This window comes from Vulpes vulpes, chromosome 1, assembly GCF_048418805.1.
Source record: "Vulpes vulpes isolate BD-2025 chromosome 1, VulVul3, whole genome shotgun sequence".
In the NCBI taxonomy this organism is placed as follows: domain Eukaryota; kingdom Metazoa; phylum Chordata; class Mammalia; order Carnivora; family Canidae; genus Vulpes; species Vulpes vulpes.
The window spans coordinates 67,037,497-67,056,616 of NC_132780.1; the positions used below are offsets into that span (position 1 = coordinate 67,037,497).

The following is a 19,120-nucleotide window of genomic DNA, read 5'->3' on the forward strand; positions in this document are numbered from 1 at the left end:
CGACAGGCCCTCCGGTCCTGCAACCGGAATGATCGCTTTCTGTGGAACCGAGAGCTGACAAGTCGCCTTAAGACGCTTGTCCATTCCGTTAGTGATAACCACGTCTAATTAAATATGCATCTGGAGAGGAGACCTGTGACTTTTTTTTTTTTTTTGGTTTTTTGGGTTGAGTTTTGAGGTTGGTAATGGGAACATCATCACTTCCTTTGGCTGAATTGTAAAACTTGCACAAGAGTTTGCAAGTTCCCTTCTTGTGCTGTTCACTTCAAGGCTTCCTGAAAGCTCGAGAAACTCCTCAAATTCTCTAGAACCATGTGGAGGTTAATGTTTAGAAGCAAAAAACGCCCCGGCGTGGTGAGTGTCCAGCTGTCCTCAGCAGCACAGCTGCTCCCGTGAATGCCAGCCCCCTGACTTACAGGACTTTCTCTTCACTTTCTGCTTCAACAGGGCAAATGGGACTTGACGTCGCCTGAGACAAAGCCAGCTGCGCCCGCAGAGGTAAGAACTGCTCGCCTTGGCTTACTTTCCTCCGTGAGAATAGGAGTCATGGTTTAAGAGTGTTGCGCGCGCGGTTCCTTCCAGGTTCTGGGGTTAGTTGACACGGGCCCCCAGTGCAGCAGGCCGCAGCGCCGGGCTCTGGGCGGAGGGTCCAGTCGTCTGAGGTTCTGGGTCAAGTGCAGAACCGCCCTGACCCATGCAAGATCGTCGCCGTGCAGCAGGGGGCGGCCTCGGGCGCTGAGCCTGGAAAGTCCTGCGTCCTCCGAAGGCTGCGAGGTCTGTTCTGAATTTGTGGATCACTGGGAACGGAATACACATGATTCCCCATGCATCTTTCTGTTTAAAACTCTGGCACGTGCCTTCAAAATAAGCCCGGAGTTACTATGGCAAGAGAGCCCTGAGAACGAGGTGAAGTGGGGTGGGGGGCTGCCACGGGCACGGTTGGCGGGCGGGAGCCTACTGACTGCATGCAGAGGTCAGATCTTCGTTGGAGACTTTTCTAGGAATTAGGCCTGAAATGGATCATTGTAGATGAGGGTAGAGTTCCTGCGACATTGTGAACAGCTGTGTGGTTTGAATAGTTACATTATAAATAGGAAGTTTTATAAGGTGGTTTTGTGGGTGTTTGGGTTTTCCTGGCTCCCATGATACCACTAAGTAAGAAGAAGGCTACGCGTTTGGGCGAAGCCACGGCATCTGAATTTGTCAGGCTGGGTATTCACAGCAGGCGTGGCGGGTACAGTGGGCCTGTTCCTTACAGGTGCCAAACAGGGCACTTGAAACTTGGGTTTGGGGGTTTTGATCTGGCTTATTTAATTTATATGAATGCATCAGACTATATTCTGGTTCGTACTAAACAAAATACGTACTACCCCCCGCCTCACAAGCCTCTGGAGGCGTCCTGAGGGTTGTACTTCACTGGGCTGTTGAGGCAGTGCTGAGAAGTGATGGGCTTCTTAGCCGCTCCTCAGTGGGTCCGCAAGGCCCAGGCGGCATGAGAGTCCCGGCCCATTCCAGGAACCCACATTCCTGGAGCAAAAGAAGCCACTTCTGTGAATGGTCACCGTTGCATCTGACCGCTGGCATCCACATGATGGCACTTAACACTGAATTCTGCTGTTGTACTACTTACATACTTATTGTACTCCTGTCTGCGTCTAATATACATTTATAAATAGCTCAACACTAACAACTTGATTGAAAGAAACATTCTCTCTACCATTAGATCTTTATTATTCCTTATTAGACATAGAAATTGTGTGCGTGGAATTGCAGGTTGGCAGTAGTGATTTATGTTCCGTGACATCTCAAGGTGGTTCCGGTTATTTCACGTAAGTGAATACACAGATGTGTGAATACTCTCCTGCATCTCAGGCTAAGGTAAAGAAGCTCAGAAACAAGGCATGTTGTGTGGGAGGGAATGGCACTTTTCTCTTAGAACCTCTTCTGAGTCTAGCCTATAACCTGTTCAAGAAAAAAAAAAAAAAACAGTTCAGCTCTAGTTGGTGATTCTTATCAGAGCTTTATATGGCTTTCTATGGCTAGGTCAGGGAGGTGCTGTGTCTCGTGCAGTGGTGAAAAGTCCTGTTACTCTCCTGTCACCACACTCCACACGTAGACTGGCCCCGCACAACAAGAATGAAGAGTTTCCACACTGCAGGTGGTTCTCTTCTCTTGGCCACAGACACAGATGTAGGCAAATGGACAAGGACATGTCTGGTGGGGGATGGAAACCGTACCAGGCATGGGTATACATGCGGGCGTCATCCGTGCATGGTCCCAGGTGACCAATCCTATGTGCCTGTCGCAATAGGAGCCACGGTCAGAGCAGCCCACGGCCGGCCTAACCCTCCTCGGGCTTGGCCACGCGCTCAGATTCAGGAGCCCCTTCTCACGTTCAGGATAAACTGATCAGAGCTCATGCAGCACCAGCTGGGAGCACCCGGGAAGCCTGAGACGCCTGGGGTGTCCTGTTTGAGAGCCTAACGGGGACGTGGCTGCTGGCTGCACGCAGTTGCCACCACGGCCCTGCGGAGAAGCGGCACTTTACCAGGCGCGTCCTGCTGCTCACCCTGCAAACGCAGCAATGAGCCGACCCTTAGGTATTTTTCCTGCTAAACCGGCAAGGTGTCTCCAGTCTAGCGGCTCGTTGAATTTCCTCTTTCCCTATTATGGCTTCACTCTTTCTGGAATTGATTTTATAGGAGACAAAGGAGGTTACGGTCCCGAGGCGCGGATACTTTCCTTTGCCGGGGCGCAAACGGAGCAGAGGGGGGCTCCTGCCCCATCGAGGCTGTGCTGGCTCCCTGTCTCTTGCTCTCTTCCTGCTGCCATGCAGTCCACACACATGCCCCCTCCTGGGGCCGCATAATTCAGTGACCTGATGACCTGAAGAGACCGAAACCAAGAAAAGGTGGTTGTTCCCTTGGCTTTCCTGCTCCTTGGAGCCGAGGAACCTGGCCATCCTCATCCTCTTCATCACGGTGCAGCACTGCAGGCCAGGGTTGCTGTGGGACCAGGGGGGCGACAAAGATGCCCGGTCCTGGGTTCAGGACGAGAAGCCACTTGAAGGCTTGTGCCCAGGCCGGGAGAACACGTGACGTGATGGATAGGCGCTTGTCCACAGCCTGCCTGACACCAGGGTGTGTGTGTGTGTGTGTGTATGTGTGTGTGTTGTTTTACTTCTTAATCGTTTGTAAAAAATCTTTTCTTTTGGCAGATACCTCAATATGCAAAGAAAATAACACAGTAACTCAAACTTAATCCTTTGAAAGGGAACCAGGGAGTTAAAATGCCGACTTTCCTGGGACGTGACGGCCACCCAGCAAGTATTGGTCCCACACTAACCCTGCTGCTTCTTGCAGAATCTGGGCCTGGGGGCTTCCTGCGAGGCCCCTGCGTGGCTCCCACATGCATGATCACTTAGGGTCCTCTGGACTGGAAGTTGTGCACGGTTCTCCTTTCCGTTTTGCTTTCTTTGAACGGAGCTTTAATTTTTCTCATCCTGGACTGAATTAATTCTGAGCCTTTGTAGCCTCTGAATCAGGCGGATTTTCCTGTTCGTCTTGTTTATCAGTTCTTTCCCTGCCTCTGTCTGAGTCCTGAAGCATTGGCAGCAGGTGCACAGGCGTGCTGTGCTTCTCCACAGGGCGACAGTGTGAGGCTGAGGGGACGAGACGAGGTGCTGAAGCGTGGGGAGCAGGCACGGGACTCTGGTTTTCACTCTGATCTCAGGGGCCAGATCCTACCCCAGAGCTGGCAGGGGAGCTGAGCCTCCTCCATGCTAGCTGGGCTCCGGGTTAAGGCGTCCTCATCTGGGGATGCACTAGGGACACTGCTGGAGTCTCACCTCACAGTCCCTGGGTGAAGACAGGGCGTGGAGGGCCCGGGGTGGGGGTGGTGGGGAAGGTGCATCAGCGCTGTGGTGGGTCACAGGACTGGGACGCCCATCTCCATGGTGCAGGCAGGGCGCCCAGGGAAGGGTCCAGAACAGGGTTGGTAGCAGAGGGAACTGCAACCAAGAAGGAAGGCGTCTGCAACCTCTGTGGGTGTTTTGTTCTCTCCTTGAATCATCAGGAAAGAGACAGATACACAGTCTCATTCCCGCATTGACTTTAATCACTGGACAGTCCCTCCATGTGTATGCCACCCTTCAGCAGAAACCCAATGAAGCATGTAGGGGCCAATTTTGTGCTAGGAACAGCCTTTCCCTTCAAGATAGCTGGAGAAAAACCAAACATTAATTTTAGGGAAAAAGGTTGACTCCCACATTTTAGCATATTCAGCTATACCCGACTTCCCACCCATTTCCAGATAAGATCTATAGGAAAAAAAAAAACCCCACAGAACACTGAAAAAGTCTCAAAGCTTTTTATTAAGTTCCAGGATCACAGATGATTTTTTTTCTTTGTCATACTTTTCTATAAATTTCAAGAATTCTATACTACTTATGCAATAATTATATTAAAAAATTTAATTAGCTAAGGCTCAATTCATCCTAAAAGTATTAAAATGACTCTAATCTTTGGGTGGTGATATATTACAGATGCCTTGGGTTTAGTGACATATGGAAAACTCTAATGTCTTAGGTGATTTCACCAATTTAAGGTGACAGTTCATGACACTTAGTGACAAATAGCACAAAAGAATTCAATGAACTGACATGTCATTGGGATTTATTAAGGCAGCGTAAAAGAGGTTGCTGTCATAATTATGCATCCCAAGCAACCCAAAGGGAACTTTCTGTTTGAATTTGTAATTCGCCTTGTGACTTCCTCCTCTTGTAATCTTAGCCATTGAGATATTGACCTCAGGTGAACCCAGAGAAGCAGGAAGTGCTCTGCTGCAGCAGGTGTTCCCAACCGTGTCAGGGCAGAGCCAGGGCCAGGACAGGAGCAGGACACTAGCTCCTTCCCTTAGCAGGAGGACCACTCCTCACCAGGCACCTGCCACTGTCCCAGCAAGGCAACTTCCGTGGCTACTATCCCTTTACTCTTCCTGCATTTCACAGAGGAGGAAGCGAAGGTCAGGAGTGAAGTAATTTGCTGAGTCATGCAGCTGAGGGGTGAGGCTCAAACTCTTGTCTTTCAAATGAGTAGGATGCTCTTCCAGTGCTTTCGCACATGCCAGCTTGACATCTTACATCCTATGCTCCAGTTTAGGCATCCTCTTCTAAATTATGGTCTTGGGGGAGAAACACTATAAAGAGCTATAGGAAATTATGGCTATCCTTTATGATCTACTAAAAGTTAAATTAAGCTATTATTTTTTTACGACGGTGCAACTTATTCAAGTCTCTGAGCCTGCCCGTGAGCTGTGGGCGCACTGAGGAGCCCGGCTGCGTGAACACCAGGGCTATGGAGAGTGTCAGAGGAGGGAGCGGCCGGGGCACACGCTGTTGGTGAGCTCATGGCAGCAGACGGTCGCCAGCCATCGCCAGTTGTGAATCCACTGCTTGATGGAGCCCAGCCATGGTGGGGGGGGGGGGGCACCTGTGGAAAGGCAGCCCCCGAAACACTGGGCTTCTCCCAGCCCTTAGTTTTCCATGGAGCACAGCTTCAGCAACACTGCTTGTTGGCCTAGAGACATCGGCACCTGCGATGGCTTCCCCTGGTTTCTCTGCTTGAGGAGTCGTGCACGTTGTTTTCTCAGAACGTGTACTGTTAGTCCAATACTGTGATTCTTCTGTATGGTTTTCCTTTTGGATATTTTCCTTCCTCAGCACACAGGGCCACTCTTTATCCCTTTATCGTGCTCTTGGGGTCGGTGGCCAGCAGCATGGCAGCTGGGTGGGATTAAGAAAGGACCAGAAGCCCACGGAGCTGGGGTAGAGTCCTATCCTCTCCTGACTTAGATAGTAGGCCAAGGAATATGACCTTGACCCAGGCCACGTTACCTTCTGGGCCAGCGTGGACATGAATTAGAGATACGCGGTCAGATCTTTTAAGTACTTTGTTTTTCTTTCATGTGTGTTTAGACACTCATGGATGTGCACATATAAATATACAAATGTGTGTTACGTAAACATTGCACACGTTTATAAAGGTAAAGATGTTTGTTGCTGTTGGTGTCCAGATTCCTTTTGCAAGCACTTTCCCTCACGTTATTAGCAGCTGCCCACTCATGATGAAGGGTTCCCATTTCATTTTTCAGAGAAAAAGCTGGCACTTCAGCTCCTGTGCTTTGGGAAACTCATGGCTCCCACACGGGGCCCATGCGGACCCGTGCACCTGCTCGTCGTGGGCTGGCTCCCCTCCTGGGAGTGTGCCTCCACTTCTCTCCTTCCCTCTCTGCCCCATTATGAGCTAGTCTGGTGCCTTCAGTCCCACCACAACTGCTTTTGTAAGAAAGGATGAATGAAAAATCACACCCTGCCTTCTTTCCTGGCCCCGGGGAGAGGAGAGACATGGCAAACACATAGCGTTGTCTTGGACACTACAGGTCTGGGCTGGTCCGTCTGATTCTGGGGGACTCAGAGAAATGGGACATTTGAGCTAAGTTTCACAGGGGAAGACCCGCACCGAGGTCCCGAGGAAACCATTGTGGTGGTGGTGGTGGTGTACTTCTTGGGCATATTGTGCAAGCGTCTTCATTCCGCTGCTGGAGGATGGATGCCCCATGTGACACCAGTTGCAGTCCCTTTAAAGCACTGCCCAATACACAGTGATGGCTGGTTTTCAAAATGATGTCTCTTTCAAAAGTGGAAGATGAATATGCCGGGATTGTCATGGAGATTTCCCAGGGCATGAAAGGCAATTTCTTGCCGTAGTCACCATGACAACATTCAGTCCACATGCTTCCATATATACCTGCAATTAAATTTCATCAAAAAGGAAAGGTCTCTAGTACAAAGCCGCTGGTTTCACCATGACCGCTGAAGATAGAGACTGGAGACCCCATCCGTCTCTAATGCATTTCCAAAAGCAGTAAGTCTTAGGCGACTACTTTCTCATCCTTACGGGAGTTTGAGTTGAATTGCAGTTAGGACACGTCAGAACATCGTTGCAACCAGACTGATGATTTCAGGTCAGGGTTGTCTGGACTCTTGCTTCCCCTCTCTGCCCGCCCTGCTCCCTCTGTGCTCGCGCACACTGTCACCAGGTGAAGACAGGGAACGAGAATGGTTGGTGAGCACAGTGTTTCAAACGATTTGGGCAAAACGTGTGATGCAGAAAAGATGACATTTTTGGCTAGGCTCCTTTCTGAGTTTTCTGTGGCCCACGTTAACCTGAGCCTCTCAGGGGTGGGGAGCCACCGTCCATTTGAGCCCCTCATACTCTGCAGCCAGAGCAGACTCCACGTCTCCATCGAAGCAGGTGCGTGGGCCCCCGCATCGGCTGGGAGCTCTGCTGAGCTTGTTCGTGCTGCTGCCTAGATGCTGCTTGTTTACCTCTCAGGATTTCTTCTTTTATAGGAGACCAGATAGCTACGCCCTTCGAAGTAGATATTGAAGCCTTTAATTTTATCCTGCCTGGAGAATAATAAAGGAAACAGTTTGTCACCCCAAACAAGCCCACCCTACTTCCTCCAAAGAGCACCCCCCCAACTACCTGCCCAGCGAAGCTGATGTCAGCGATGCTGTGAACAGTCCCTTGGGAGATAAGCTGCTTTTTCAAGGGGTTGCCCCTGTTACAGATAGAGAAAAAAACGTTCTACTTGTATCCCATGCAGTTGTGATAATACTGGAACATCAACAACCCTCCTTCCACCAAACAAAAATTCAGTAAAAAAAATTAAAAGTTTCCATCCAACCTGGATACGATATCCTTTTGCTAAAGCAAAGGACTATTGAAATAATTGAAATATCCGGGAAGGATCACAGGAGCCCAGGCTGTAAGGAAAATTTTTATAATGTCCTCCTCCAACACTCAGAAATACTGGGGAGTAGGGCTTGAGGTGGCGTGAACTTGTTTCTCGGCATGTTCTGGAAGCCCCCCAGGCGTGGGCTGCAGGGCCACGTGTGCAGGGTGGGCTGAGTCCCCCTGCGGCGGGCAGGCTGCTCCCCACAGCGACTGCTGCTTTCTGAGAGAGACTGCATGCAGGTGTTAAGATCCAGAACTTTCAAAGGGGTGAGATGCCGATTAATTTTAGGGTAAAAGAATGGCACTAGAATGTCTTTTCAGCTCCTGCTGCTTTGAGAACTCAAGACTGACAGGTGCAGGGACTGTCTGGACCCAAACGAAGGAAGAGACAAGAACTTTTGTGAGAGCAGGGACAGCACTTGTTTCTATGAATTTCCTGATGTTAGTATTTTCTTCCAGCTGTCAGTAAGCAAAATGGAATAGAGGGGTGTTTAAAAACGGGCATTTTCTCTACTGCCATAATTCAGCCTATGAACAAACCATGCTTTATTCCCAAAGTACGTAAGCTGAGGAGTGTGATCATTCTGCTCAGAATGTGCTAATTACCAGTCCAGAATAGGAAAAATGCATGGAAAACATGCAGGTGTATGGCTCATATTTTTAAAATCTTTTATTCTAGGTTCCTAGCAAAGTCTTTCTAGCAGGAAATACGATGAATAAAAATTCTGCCTGAGGATGTGCCTCCGAAGGGCCGACGTGGTAACCACTCTGTGTGAGCTGTGTGTGTGTGTGTGCACGTTTGCATGCGTGTGTGTCCATGTGCACACAGGACATGTGCAGGGATCAACGTGTGTGAGTCCATTCTGCCATTCAGGAAGGGAACATTTAGCCTTTGTGCTGCAGAGGCAATAGAATGAGTGAAAAGGTGTTTGGTTGGGGCACATTTCCTGGGACAGCAACCGGTGGGGAACGGACGATTGTACGACTGGTTTCTTTTGGCCAGAAAAGACATCTCCTTTGACGTGTCAGTGTGAGAAAGAGCTGGACCAGCCATCCCTCTGTCACGTGTGCCACCGTCTGTCAAGGCAATTTCTCTCTCTCATCTTCAGTGTCCTCTTTCTCTTTGATCCCTTCTTCCCATACCCTATGTTTTTATACCAATTTATTTCCACACCCACACCTGTAACAATGACTTCTGGCATCTGTCACCTAAAAGCTGATTATTGGTTGGTAGGGTTTCTGGGCAGCCTCTTTAGGTCTTCAGAGGAGGAGCTGACTTATGCACCCACAGGAGCTTTAAAAGAAATCAGTGTCATAGGCCTGACCCTGACCTTGCTCCTGGCTTATAAGTTTCATGTGAAACCTTGCACACCAGTGGTGTGGCCCAGATAAGGCTTGTTGCAAGTGACGGCTGCAAAGGGCCAGTGGTTCTGCAGGGAATTTGGGTGCTCTGTGTTCACCAGGGAGGCAAAGCAGATTTAGTTGAAGACAGAAAGTGTGTGCACGGGAGAGCATGCATGTGTATGTGTGTATCTGTGGCGTGGGTTATTCAAAGTGTAAGACAATCCTTGCATGATCTGTGTCCATTAGCAGACCCGGTGCTACCTAAAGAAAGAAGCAACTGTTTTTATTTATCTTCCTCCTGCTAGGGTGCCCACCTAGTGGGACAGTGCTCCCGGGCTAATAGGGCTGCTGCAGGGAGCATCTCTCCCCGCCTGCCCCCTGCGGCGTGGCTGACAGTTTGGAACATTTGACTTGTTCCCCGGGAAGCTCCTGCTTTGATGGAATCAGCCAGATGTTGTGTTACAGGCTGTTAGGACTCAGGAGAGTCCGTGAGCTCGCATTGAGAGCAGGAGAATGGACAGCCTGCCCCTCGCAGTTGGGGGCCCAGCCTGCCTGAGTGCGAGCACGCAGGACCTAGAGCTTCCACCCCATTTCGTGCAGGGGGTCCGAGCTGCTGGAAGGGTGCAGGGTCGAGGCGGAGAGAGGGCGGGAAGAGCAGCAGGGAGCTGACAGCTGCTGGGAGCTGACAGGGCAGAGACAGGTGCACAATGGCTCAGACGCCCTGCGGCCCCTGGGCTCCCGGGGGTAGATGATGCTCAGGTTGCCGCACAAGATGCTGCACAAACTCTTAGGAAGGTAAGGGGGAGACCGGGCACTTGCACTGGGGGCCCTAGGGGTGGTTCTGACACATGCTGCTGGGCAATGAGTGTCCTTGATCTTGGCAGCCAGGGCTAAGGTCACAGGTCGCGGGGGGCACACAGAGAGCAGCCCAGCATTGACACCAGCTGTCCACATTCGCACTTGCCTTGTCTCTGAGGGGCAAGCCCGGCCCGGACGTACGCGGTGGGTTGCTCTCGTGTGCATTTGCACAATCAAGGAGGTCAGGTCACTCAGTCACGGGTCTGTATTTTTAGAAGGAAAAGGAACGAAATGTGACAAAGTTGACGTTTATTGAAACCGTTACTGAAAGCTGATATTTTAGAAGAGATTCTGATTGAGCCGATTGCCTTTAACTTTTTTTTCTTTTTCGAAAACTTTTCTACTATAGTAAAATGCAAATAACAGAAAAAATTTTTAAATTTTTTATTGGTGTTCAATTTGCGAACATATAGCAAAACACTCAGTGCTCATCCCATCAAGTGCCCCCCTCAGTGCCTGTCACCCAGTCACCCCCACCCCCCACCCATCTCCCCTTCCACCACCCCTAGTTCGTTTCCCAGAGTTAGGAGTCTCTCATGTTCTGTCTCCCTTTCTGATATTTCCCACTCATTTTCTCTCCTTTCCCCTTTATTCCCTTTCACTATTCTTTATATTCCACAAATGAATGAGACCATATAATGTTTGTCCTTCTCCGATTGACTTACTTCACTCAGCATAATACCCTCCAGGTCCATCCATGTTGAAGCAAATGGTGGGTATTTGTCGTTTCTAATGCCTGAGGAATATCCCATTGTCATAACTGAAAAATTTGCCATTCTAACCATTTCCATTTACCATGTTAAGTATTTCCAAGTATTCCGTTCAGGGTCATTGGGTATGTGTCCTTAGCTATGCAACCACCACCGCCCATCTCCAGAGCACTCTCATCTTCCCAGACTGAGACTCCGCCCAGGGAACACGTGGTCCCCACTGCTGCTGACCTCAGCTCTCGCCAGTTTGTAAGTCGGATAGCTCAGGACGCATCATAGTCTGGGCAGTGAGTGTGCATCGGATTACGTCCAAGCAGGTCAGGCGTGAGAGCAACTCTGTCTGTGGGATCTGCTAGAGAAATTACTTTGAGTCGTATCCCTTTTTCAGGGTAGGAGGGTTATGAAATACAGGGTTTTAAAAATCACCAGCATCCTGACATGGGCATGGGATTTGTGAGTCTGAATACTTTTTTGAGGAAATCTGTGATTTCCCACCAACTTCATATATTTCTTTATGTTAAACAAGAAATATTCCGATTCTCCTGTTTTAGTAAATATCTCCAAGTGTGTGTATGCTTGTCGTATACAGATTTGTGGTTAATAAAAATGTCCTTTGTAGATCTTCATGCTAAAAATATAGTTTTAAGATAAACTTATGTTTCACTTTAAAATCACTCCAAAATACTATTTTTTTAATATTTTATTTTATTTATTCATGAGAGGCACACACACACACACACACACACACAGAGGCAGAGACACAGGCAGAGGAAGAAGCAGGCTCACATGCAGGGAGCCCGACGTGGGACTCGATCCTAGGTCTCCAGGATCAGGCCCAGGCCGAAGGCGGCTCTAAACCGCTGGGCCACCAGGGCTGCCCAGAAAGACTATTTTTTAAGGGTGAATTTTAAAGGGTGAATACAAGCTGTTTCTGTCTACTTTGGGGATTAAGTAAACTGAGGCAGTGAGGCAAACATAGGGCCTGCCCACAGTATGGAAGTGTAGACCGACCTACAAGCAGAGGTTGCACCCCTGGACTTGCGTCCCTCACCCGACCCTCCATCTCAGTGAGCGCTGCATCTCTAGGAGCATTTCCTTATTGATAACCCTCCTTTTCCCAAAGACATCAATAAAGTGAACAAGTATAACTAATAGGAGATTTAAAAACAAGTAAGTGCACGTGTAGGGGAAGGAATTAAGGTAAAGACATGGATCTGAAGCGTGGTGTGAGGTTGGTACCCCAGATTGAGGTCCAGAGGCGTGGGGTGCACACAGACCATGCACCATGCACATCACTCCGAGGCTGCTGGCTCCCTGAGGAGGGGAACACACGCACTCCAGGCTACGACAAACCAAACCCCAAACCAGTGGGTCAGGTGAACACATCCCTTTTTGTCACTGAGCCCAGAGAGAAGTGCCTCCCGCAGGCCTCCCAGGAGGGGGCACCATGTGAGAAGCAGTGACAGTGGCCTGTGGCAAGTGGGGGGCATTTCTTAATAACGTTTTTTATAAGGCCCTGAATTGTAGACTGAGGAGGGGAGACCAACATACAGAGCAGAAAAGCACTTCCGTCCGAAGCCAGCCCCGTGTGGTCCAGGCGGACAGCGCACTGAGGATCTGACCTCCCCAGGGACATCTGAAGCCCCCGGGACACACGCGTGGATGTCAGACCCTCACACGGGTCTTTGTGCAGAGGGAACCGTCCATTTTGTTAGGATTTAGTGGAGTTTTGGTCCCTTGAAAGCTGTAGGAATACAGATTTTCTGTGCTGCGGGTTATGAGGAGGGGCTGGGAAAAATTTGGGCCCTGGAGGGGCCTTCGACATCACATGGCCCACCCACCACTTCTAGACAAGGACACTGAGGGGCCGAGGAGCTGAAATGCCCAAGATTATACAGAGAGTGTGGTGGAGCGTGGCAGAGCGGGGGCCCTGCTGGGCTCCTTCCCAGCTCTTGTCTTTATACCATGAGGGAGAATGTGTCGGGGGTCAGCTGCCCCCGGAGAACTGGGAGAGTGACCCCGGCCTGCCGGTGTTTGCCTTCTGTATTTGACACTTTGACACCTGGGGAAGACTGCCCCTTCAGGGTGAGCCTGTTCCTAGAGACGCCTCACTCGGGGTGCACCTTTCACATGCAAGCCGACCCCCTCTGTGGGGCTCCCACACTCTGGGCCACTAGCCCCCCACCTTCATCACCCCAGGGCAGGTACCAGACAACCAGCCCCCCACCCCCATCACCCCAGGGCAGGTACCAGACAACCAGCCCCTCACCCCCATCACCCCAGGGCAGGCACCAGACAATCAGCCACCCCCCCCCCCCCCCGCCCTCATCACCCTAGGGCAGGTACCAGACAACCAGCTGTCTGCCTTCATCACCCCCAGGAAAGGACCCAGACAACAAGCCCCTCACCCCCATCACCCCAGGGCAGGACCCAGACAACCAGCCCCCCACCCTCATCATCCCCAGGGCAGGTACCAGACAACCAGCACCCCCCTGCCCTCATCACCCCAGGGCAGGTACCAGATAAGGAGCTTCCCCCACCCTAATGACCCCAGGGCAGGTACCAGACAACTAGGGCATCATGACACCCAAGAGCCCACTAAGACTTCTCAGACTAGCCAGTCCTGAGCCTGCTGACCCCACCTCACCTGTCCTCCCCAAGGAAACCTCAGTAAAGGTCCCCTGTCCCTGCTGCCCCCTGACTGACCAGGCTTCCCCGTGAGCCCCTGCATGTCACACTGTGCCCCTGCCTCTTGGGGACATGAGTCAAGAGCCGTCTTCCCAGTGGCAGCTGACTCCTGACTGCTGGCCTTGCCATACCTGAAGAGTAGTAAAACCTCTATTGCAAAACACTCTCAATTGTTTCTGAAACATGCATACTTGTTGCGTGAAGTAAGACAGGTGAGACCAAGTCCCTGTAGTTGAGAAAGTGCTCCAGGTGACAACACCGATGCCCAGGTAGTTGTACTGAAGTGAAAGGCAGACCCGGGGCAGCTGGACCCAGAAGCCATGTGCCCTACGTGTCCTGTGAGGGGGCCTGGGCAGGTGGATGGGGGACCAGCGCAAGAGAGCACGACGGAGGAAGTTCACAGCACCAGCAAATGCACTTCCCAGAATTTGGGTCCCTGGCCACGCTGTTGGGTTGGTGGGTATCTGAAAAGTGAGTGTGTTCAGGTAGTGGATCCCAAGGCCTTTGGTGGTTGGCCCCAGAGAGCCCACGGGCAACTCAGTTCTGTGTCTTTCCCCAGTTTCATAGCCACTCACGACTGTTTGTCGAGCACATTGCGTGTAATAATAATAACCTCATTATGACACGTCGCATGAACAGCCTAAAGGCAGAGCACGTGAAATGTGTTTCTCACGGGGATAAAGTCCAGTGACAGCGGTTGGTCTCTTTCCCCCTGGATGCGCTTCTAAACTGCGATGTGACATGTGACTCTTTCTATTAAGCTCATCTGAATTGTTTTTTGCTTTTACCATGTGGTGTAACGGGAGAAAGTTGTGGAAGCGTGGGTAACAAGGTCAAAGCAGAGATGGTGATTTTTGTGCACGTATTAGGACATTTTGTGTTCATAGGACGGGAAAAAAATCGTCCGACAGCATTATCCACAGCTAATTTGTAATAAAAAGTGTGAGCAATAAAGTTGTGACTAGCTAGGAGTGAGGGAGGAGAAATGTAATTATGTGGTTTTAAAAACACAAGCTTGGGAAAGATTTCTACCACGTTTAAGGGATGCTTAAAAGATAGGAGAGGAATTTTTATTTATTTGTTTTTTTAATTTTTTAAAAAGATTTTATGTATTTATTCATGAGAGACACAGAGAGGGGCAGAGGCACAGGCAGGCTCTATGCAAGGAGCCCGATATGGGACTCGATCCTGGGTCTCCAGGATCACACCCTGAGCCAAAGGCGGGCACTAAACTGCTGAGCCACCCAGGGATCCCCTGGAGAGGAGTTTTTAAAGGCAGTTTATATAGAGGATTATTTAAAGACCGCTGATAGAAAACATTCACTGTTTGTTAAAAGCCAGTTGCAGGGGCAGCCCAGGTGGCTCAGCATTTTAGCCCCTGCCTTCAGCCCAGGGCGTGATCCTGGAGTCCCGGGTTCAAGTCCCACATCAGGCTCGGTCGAGTCCCACGTCAGGCTCCCTGCATGGAGCCTGCTTCTCCCGCTGCCTGTGTCTCTGTCTCTGTCTCTGTCTCTCTCATGAATAGATAAATAAGGAAAAAAAAGGTCGCAGGAAAAGAATGGCGCACGTGAAGGAAAGGGGAGGAGAGAGTATTCTAGAAAGTATAGTTCAGTAACCATTTGCCCGTTTATTGGTTCTCTTTTCATTTTATCAACAACAACAACAAAAAACATGTTCAAAGGAAACTCGTAACAGTGAGCATCGTAGACATCGAGAAGCAGTTGGGTGAAGTGTAAGCAGCTAGCATCTTGGGAACAAACAGAAATGGAGCCCCTGGAACGCCCTGGCCTGATGTCTCTGCCTCCATTCGCTCAGGCCATCCCGTGGCTCCCCAGACCCTTGGTCGTCTCAGATCCGTGAAGCCATGGACCTGGACTTCATCTCTCTGCTTCTCAAAAAGCATCTACCCCAGTGGCACACGTGCATTGCCTGTGACAATGGTGCCCGTGAGGAGCGACGCTGCCTTTTAAGAGCAGGGCGGAGAGGAAATACGGAGATGGCCTCCTGTGAATGTCAAGGCTGCTCACGTTGGAAACTGTCACGGGGATTTCAAAAGTATTGTTGAGTCTTTACAGAGATTGGTTTTCTGATGTCGTGACTACACCTTTATTGGTAAGAGGCTTTTTTTGATGTGGATAAAGGAAGTCAGGTGAGCACGGCTGGATGACCAGAGGTGGTGTCTCTTAGTTCTCCCTAAGGATGGTGGTTCAGCCCATAAATATTTACTTACGGGGGCGCCTGGGTGGCTCAGTTGGTGAAGCATCTGCCTTTGGCTCAGGCCATGATCTCAGGGTCCTGGGATCGAGTCGCACATCCAGCTCCTTGCTCAGCAGAGAGTCTGCTTCTCCCTCTCCCTCTGCTACTCCCCCTGCTTGTGCTCTTTCTCTCTCTAATAAGTAAATAAAATCTTTAAAAATATATATTTACTTATAGAGCTCTGGGTAGGGGGCTACCGCTGTGAGCAAGGGCCTACCCACTTAGAGTCCTGCAGGATGGCCGGCCTTCTGTCCTTGGGGAACCATGGGCTCCATGCAGGGGTAGCATGGCCAGAGAGAGGAGTTGGTATTTAATGCCACGTACCGGGAAATGGCACCTGTGTTTCTGCCTTCTGCAGAAGGCGCCCTCAGCATGAGCCACTCATGGTGAGCAGGCTGGCCCCACCAAGTAGGCCGCGTGCACAGTCAAGGCTGGAAGTGTTGGCTCCCAGCAGAAGGCGTGAGACTCACCGCAAGGGTCGGGACCTGAGCTGCGGCGACCATGTAGAGCATCCATCCCCCTGGTCCAGATCTCACCACCAGCACGAACCTCTGGGGTGGTGGTGGCAGGGAGGTGGTCACGGCAGATGACGTGGTGGATCAGGATTCGAACCCACATCCCCCTCTATGGCTGTAACTGCTCTGTAGGCTGTCTTTCTGTCTGACAAAGTGAGACGCCCAAGTAAGTCTTGGCCAGGCCTAGAATCTTCCCCTAGTAGAGTTGCTCTGTGATAACCTTCTCATGCATGTGGATCCACCATCGTTGAGTTAATTGAACTATTTAACAGCTCATCAATTTGTTGCCCAGTGCCCTCTTTTGAAGTCAGCAGTTTCTTACAGTTTTACTAACATAAAATAAGCTCTTTCTCTCTCTCTCTGAAGATTTCCTTCAGTTCATTCTGAGTTATCCCCTAGTCCTTGAATAGGCTTTCCTGATGACCACGTGGGTCTCAGACACCCCTCGGAGCTCGTCCCTTCCATGTGGGCTTCCCACCGTGTGAGGCTGCTGGTCGGAGGTGGCCGCCCGACCGCCCGGTCTGCTAGGCTGGCCTCTTTTGGATGAGGAAGGTTATAATTAAAATTGTTAGAAACAAAATCTTTATTTAAAATAATAAACATAATAAACATTAGGGCAGCCCAGGTGGCTCAGCAATTTAGTGCAATCTTCAGCCCAGGGCCTGATCCTGGAGAACAGGACTGAATCCAATATCAGGCTCCTGCATGGAGCCTGCTTCTCCCTCTGCCTGTGTCTCTGCCTCTCTGTGTCTCTCATGAATAAATAAAATCTTAAAAAAATATTAACACTCAGATACAGATTAATCAGATTAAATACCTTTGTGGCTAGATGAGCAAACAGTGCTAAGTCATAATCTTCGCAGACCCAGCTTGTTGTTATCCTCTGCTTCACGGTCTTCTGTGCGGGGGAAGGATTGGCTTCTACTTTTCAGGACTTTCTTTGCTTCCCAGCCTTTGACTGTGAACAGTCATGAAGAAGATGCTCTTTGTTCTATAGAATCCCAGGAGTCTGTTCATCTGTTTGGCTTTGCAGAAAATCCCAAATTCTGTGAGTGTTAGAATCCACTAGTGATGCGAAGTCCAATCCGACTGGCTTAAGCAAAAAAACCTGGACGTTTGTGGGGCTTGGAAACGAGAAACTCAGGAGCACCATGATTCTGAGCTCAGACACACCCTCTTCCTTCCAGGCTCCTTACTGGGCAGGGTCCTTCCCCGGCCCTACATGGAGGCCCTGATGCCCAGTCCAGCAGGAGAGAGGATCCCTGCACCCCACACCCCTCCTGTCATGTGTTCTCTGTCGCCAAGGGCGAGTGGATGGATTCTCCTTGCAGATGGGCCTGAGTCAGGCAGGTGCTCAGTAGTTTCCCACAGCAGGACAGATTGCCCCCCAGTGAACCTGCAGCGAAATCTTCCTCATGACTAGTGTGTTGATGGCAGGACCCCTTGTGACTAGCGTGTTGACAGGGGGGAGACCCCCTATGACTAGCATGTTGATGATGAGACCCCCTGTGACTAGCATGTTGATGGTGGGACCCCCTGACTAGCATGTTGGTGGGGGGGAGACCCCCATGACTAGCATGTTGATGGGGGGACCCCTTGTGACTAGCGTGTTGACAGGGTGGAGACCCCCTATGACTAGCATGTTGATGATGAGACCCCCTGTGACTAGCGTGTTGGTGGCGGGACCCCCTGTGACTAGCATGTTGATGGGGGGGAGACCCCCTGTGACTAGCATGTTGACAGGGGGACCCCTTGTGACTAGCGTGTTGACGGGGCCCCCTGTAACTAGTGTGTTCCCACCCCTGGAATTCATCCCAGGCCTTCTTCACCTGCGAGACCCACCAGAATCACCCGGCCAGAGAGTGCCGGTCTTCCTACCCCTTCCCGCAGGACAGACAGGCAGCTGCGGAGTCACATCTGTGAGGTTTCCAGGACGCGGCATGGGTCAGTGAAACCTGCTGATTTGCAGAAATGATGCTGTAATATCTTCTTTCTGCTGTGGCCCCACTGACCTGCAGAGGCTGCCGTCCCCTGGAGCTGGGGCCGATTTACGGTGAGGTGCTCTGTGACTTGCTGAGCTGTGGGATGCAAGGCCGGGCCGCCCTCACAGAAGGACATTTCACACCTGCGTGCAGCTGGCGGTGGCCCCACAGAGTCTGTCCCCCGAGAGTTGGGCTTTCTCCCTATGTGTGATCATAATCTCCCCAGCAAGAGGGAGATGCAGCTCTTGGCGAAGATCCCCCTTCCAAGGGGAGGGCTTGGGTTCGTGAATCTCCAGCTTCTGTTGTTTTGTACCAATTCACGACTTGAGCCACGGATCTGCTGGGCACGGGCCACATGACCCTCCCTCCTAGTGGCTGGGAGTGAGGCCTCCGTGGCATGGCCCCAGTGAGCGATGCTGTCCTTTGTCCCCAAGGGACACGTCAGGAACACAGTGGGGTGGCTGCCCTCGGGTCCTGACAGCTAGGTCATCTGGGGAGAGGACTGTGTGCTCTGGAGACAATGAAGGGACAGGGAAGGGTGGCAGGTGGTCTGGGGGAGGCCCTGCTGGGAGGGCAGGGCCCCAGGGAAGCAAAAAGGAAGGAGCTGGTGTCTGGGGAAGAGGAGGAGTGTGGGCGGGGAGGTCATAGGTGTGTGCGTGTGCACATGGGGAGGGGACGTGGGGCCTCAAAGTCCACGGTAAGGATGCGGCGAGTCCCAGGCCCACCTTAGCTGCCAGGACAGAGGCTGCACCGGCGCTGGACAGGACGGCAGAGGTGGCCAGAGGGCGTGGAGCCCCGTGTGCCCAGCACATGCTCTCAGAAGCCTGGGGCGGCCAGAGGCAGCTGGAACCCCCATGTACGGCCGAAGAGAGCCGGCCAGGGGATGTCCCCTGTCCAGCACCTCTGATGGTGCCGAGAGGGGGCCTCGTGAAGCAGGAGGGACCCAGCTCTGCCCTCCGCCCCAACAC

The 19,120-nt window shown here is 51.2% G+C and overlaps 1 protein-coding gene across 4 annotated transcripts in view; it reads left to right on the top strand.

The window, feature by feature from the left end:
• RPS6KA2 (ribosomal protein S6 kinase A2) overlaps positions 1-19,120 on the top strand; it is a 347,615-nt gene that overhangs the window by 50,568 nt on the left and 277,927 nt on the right. Inside the window, exons 1-2 of one of the 4 annotated variants that reach the window (XM_072766342.1) lie at positions 209-354; positions 448-498. The exons of 2 other annotated variants lie outside the window; for them this stretch is intronic. In XM_072766342.1, coding sequence (XP_072622443.1) covers positions 313-354; positions 448-498 — 93 coding nt within the window. In that variant the 5' untranslated portion in view covers positions 209-312. Of the gene's footprint in view, positions 1-208; positions 355-447; positions 499-19,120 lie in introns of those variants that run through there. One more of the 4 variants, XM_072766322.1, reaches the window with a different exon arrangement.